Consider the following 1,667-nt stretch of genomic DNA (forward strand, 5'->3'; position numbering starts at 1 on the left):
CATGGGGAGGACAGCTTGTGTTGGCCAGTCTGCTCTTGGACGAGTCAGACGACAAGGTCTCCCTCTCGGAAAGCGAGGGGCTTGATCTTCTTGTTGTGGTAATGCCTCAGGCCTTGCTGGTAGATGGCTGAGAGACAAAGCGCTGGGAGACGTGCTTCTTCGCGGGCTTATTTTGCTTCGGCTTCTGTGTACATCATGACGCGCGGCGAGTCGAACTCGACGTCAGTTGGGATAACGGCTTCTGCTCCGTAGACGAGGAAGAACGGGGTGAACCCGGTCGAGCCAGCTGCCGGGTGACTGGACAAGTGGCTCGACGAGTCGCGGCTTGATGCCGGACAAGATGAGACCGTTGGCTCGCTCGACCTGGCCGTTGGACTGTGGCTGTGCCACGGAAGCCAGGTCGAGGCGGATGCCGGAGACGGAGCAGTACTGCGCGAGCGCGCCCTTGGCGAAGTTGGTGCCGTTGTCCGTGATGATGCTGTTTGGCATGCCGTAGCGCACCATGATGTCCTTGATAAATCGGACGGCCGTCGGGCCGTCCAGCTTCTTGATTGGCCTTGTCTCGATCCACTTGGTGAACTTGTCCACTGCCACCAGCAGATGCGTCATGCCGCCTCGAGCGGTCTTGAAAGGCCCCACCATGTCGAGTACCTAGACCGCGAAGAGCCAGGCGATCGGGATGGTTCGGAGTGCCGATGCCGGCTGGTGACTGCGCTTGTTGAAGCGTTGGCATCCTTCACACTTAAGGACGAGCGACTCTGTGTCTTCGAGGGCCGTGGGCTAGTAGAAACCATGGCGGAAAGCTTTGGCCACCAGGGACCGCGAGGCGGCGTGGTGCCCGCACTCGCCTTGGTGTATGTCGAGGAGGATCTCAATGCCCTTGTCCTGCTCGACGCAGCGTTGGAATACGCCGGTAGAGCTGCGTTTGACGAGCTCGTTGTTGATGATGTTGTGGGCGGACGCCCGGCACTGCACTTGTCGGGCTTCGGTCTCGTCTATGGGAAGGACCCCGTTTTCCAGGAACTCTGAGATGGGCAGGGCCCAGGATGGTGCCGCGACCCCGGCGAGGACGGCCATCACGATGGGTTCCGGGGTGGCAGTCCCCGAGCCGGGTTCAGCGGCCCCAGGGCCGGGTTGAGGTGTGGTCGGGCTGGCTGGAGCAGTCCGTGGGCCGGGTTGAGGCGCGACCGGGTCGGTTGGAGCAGTCCCCGGGCCAGGTTGAGTCGCGGCCGGGTCGGTTGGGACGTGGATGGACTCGGAGTCCGGGGACGGCTTGATGGACGGCTTGTGCAGATGTTCGAGGGAGACGCCGGACGGGACGGACTGCCGGGACGAGGCGATTTTGGCGAGTGTGTCGGCCGCTTCGTTCTCTGCATGCTGGACGTGGAGGAACTCGCAGCCCGCAAAGAATCCAAACAGCTTCTGGACGAGGAAGCGGTAGCTCGCCATGTTGGAGTCGTGGGTGTCCTACTCGCCAGAGCTCTGCTGCACCACCAGGTCCGAATCGCCATAGCATAGGATGCACTGGATGCCGAGTTCCTTGGCAAGCCGGAGGCCGTGCACAAGGGCTTCGTACTCGGCGACGTTGTTGGAGGCGGCGAAGTGGATCTGCAGCGCGTATTTGAGCCGGTCGCCCTTGGGGGAGGACAACACGATACCGGCCCCCA

General features: G+C 62.3%; 1 protein-coding gene across 1 annotated transcript; it reads right to left on the reverse strand.

The window, feature by feature from the left end:
- Positions 1-780: 780 nt before the first annotated feature.
- Positions 781-1,449, reverse strand: LOC141029454 (uncharacterized). The gene has a single exon (XM_073506146.1). The coding sequence runs from the start codon at positions 1,447-1,449 to the stop codon at positions 781-783; it is 669 nt and encodes a 222-aa protein (XP_073362247.1).
- Positions 1,450-1,667: the final 218 nt, after the last annotated feature.

The sequence above is a fragment of the Aegilops tauschii genome, chromosome 1 (assembly GCF_002575655.3).
Source record: "Aegilops tauschii subsp. strangulata cultivar AL8/78 chromosome 1, Aet v6.0, whole genome shotgun sequence".
NCBI classification, from domain to species: domain Eukaryota; kingdom Viridiplantae; phylum Streptophyta; class Magnoliopsida; order Poales; family Poaceae; genus Aegilops; species Aegilops tauschii.

Bases quoted from the DNA above. Each gene is read 5' to 3' on its own strand.
- LOC141029454 (XM_073506146.1), bottom strand. From the start codon at position 1,449: ATGGCGAGCTACCGCTTCCTCGTCCAGAAGCTGTTTGGATTCTTTGCG.